Here is a 2,139-nt window from a genome sequence, read left to right on the forward strand (position 1 = left end):
TTGTGGGGGTAAACATCAAACCTTCTATCACGAGTCACGTTACTATATTCGACTTATAAGTAACATAAAATTGTGTCGTGCTCAACCATACATCGTTAGTCGTTACTGTATTCAACCTATAAGAAACATAAAATTGTGTCGTGCTCAATCACGGATTGCCACGAAGGTATGTCAACTAATGTGATAGTTAGAATTACAATTTGTAACTTTAGTACATGAATTTGAAACGTTGTATCATACTAGCTAATATTAGTACCGTCCCCGACTATCTAACGACCAAGATACATATACATGTGTGATGCTTGTCGGTGTGTGTCACTTTTGTACCTAAATGACCATGGAGGATAAAAATTGGTAGATTGATTGCATGTTTGTGCCCCATGAAAGTGATAGGTCATGAAAATATTCACAAATCTTGTGAAATTGTTGGAGACACACAATTAATATCTTCTAGGGTAAATGTTACTGTTGCCATAGCAAAATAAATTTATCGTAAAATTTAAAACGTGAGTTGAGGTAAGTTCTGTGTACATCTACCTGTCCGAACGTCAACTAGAGATGAAGAACATTTATGCAGCATAGACAAAAGAGGAGAGTAAAGAGTAAAATAAACAGTCTTAAGAAATAATAAGGTTAATGAGCAACCATAATAACTACCAATTCTGGAACTCCAGTGATACAAAAGCATGCAGTTGAAACCTACTAAAGCTAATCTTATTTTAGTACAATAGTGAGCCTTTTATAAGTTCTGAAATGAGAGCCGCCAATTGTTTGCTGTTCTGAGCCTTCAGGGAACATCTGAATTCGGACTACAATATACAAATCGGAACATCTGAATTGAAGAAAAATTTCAAGAAATGGCGACCCAAAAGGGTCCCCAATTCGACATCCCTTTGCCTCCTCTTCCCCCTTCTTTGCACCTACTCGGCCTCGGAAACTCTCCGAGGCAATCGATTTTTCTTTCGATTTCATCCGTGTCCTCATCCCAGCAATCTTCACCAACTTGATCAACCTCATCTTCAGCTAATTCACCAAAGGTATCGAGTTCAAGTACTTGTTCATCGCCTTTTGTTTCGTGTACTTCCTCAAATACTTCCTCGTCCTTTTCACTTGTCATGCAATCGCAGTTAGCTGAACATTCCCTGCGCAGAGACAATCTAAGCCTGCCATTTGTGCGGTCAGCTTCAAAGAAAGTACGACAAGAGGAGACCGCCACTGCGTTTATGATCAAGCGCCCCCCTTCGCGGTGATGTCTTACTTCAACGCCCTCTGAGCCGCTTATTGAAGTGAGGGGAGGGGGGAAGCCACCCTTGGGACTGCTCAACTTGGTGAATTTTCGATAGCTAGATCGATTATTAACAGAAGGCGAGGAGGAGTTCTCGTGTAGTTTCTGTGATTTTTCGGTATCAAGTGAAGAGAAATCATCACTTGGTAGCTGCATTTTCTCTCTTTCCCAAGAAAAAGAAGAGATTTCATCGCTGCTGATATCGCTGCCTGTTTCGCAGCCCAGGCTTTCAGTGCACATTTCCAAGCTCTTTGAGCTTAGTGCTGAAGCAGAGAGCTTCACAAGAGGATGGACATACACTTGTTCATTTTGTTCAGTCCCTTCTTTAGTAGCATTGTAAGAAGGGTCGGTGAGAGCTTGAATAAAGTTCCAGCCACCCTTCTTACTATTTTTGACACTTTCGGGTTCACTGTCATCATAATCATTGTCGTTGTCCTCGTTCTCGTTGTCAGGACTGTTTTGAGTTGGCATCATTATCGGTGGTGACATTCTGTGCCTCGAAGCACAAGGCTCGACGAGCCTTGGCTCGAGACCTGATGGAAAACCTTGGCACACAACCGATGACATATTGTGAATTGCAATTGAATGAGAAATTGTAGAAAACAGAGTAAAACAGGGGAAAACAGAGGAATGAAGTGTATGTTTGTAAAATGGAATGGAGAGAACATGAGAGAAAAGCAGAGGAAATGAGGGTGTATTTATAAGTAAAGAAAGGGGCTGGGCTACACTTGCTTCTGAAAAGGAGAGTGAGTGAGAGGAAAGGAAATATTGATTCCCACTAAATTTAAAAGCTCTTAACTTGTCCACATATTATTAATGAAAAAAGTAATGCAATGAAAAGCTGCATGGAAAAT

At 40.6% G+C, this 2,139-nt stretch overlaps 1 protein-coding gene across 1 annotated transcript; it reads right to left on the minus strand.

Moving 5' to 3' along the window:
• Positions 1 to 590: 590 nt before the first annotated feature.
• LOC108222112 (protein FANTASTIC FOUR 3) lies at positions 591 to 2,028 on the minus strand. The gene has a single exon (XM_064093042.1). The coding sequence runs from the start codon at positions 1,850 to 1,852 to the stop codon at positions 851 to 853; it is 1,002 nt and encodes a 333-aa protein (XP_063949112.1). The 5' UTR covers positions 1,853 to 2,028; the 3' UTR covers positions 591 to 850.
• Between the last annotated feature and the right edge of the window lie 111 nt (positions 2,029 to 2,139).

The sequence above is a fragment of the Daucus carota genome, chromosome 5, assembly GCF_001625215.2.
Source record: "Daucus carota subsp. sativus chromosome 5, DH1 v3.0, whole genome shotgun sequence".
In the NCBI taxonomy this organism is placed as follows: Eukaryota; Viridiplantae; Streptophyta; class Magnoliopsida; order Apiales; family Apiaceae; genus Daucus; species Daucus carota.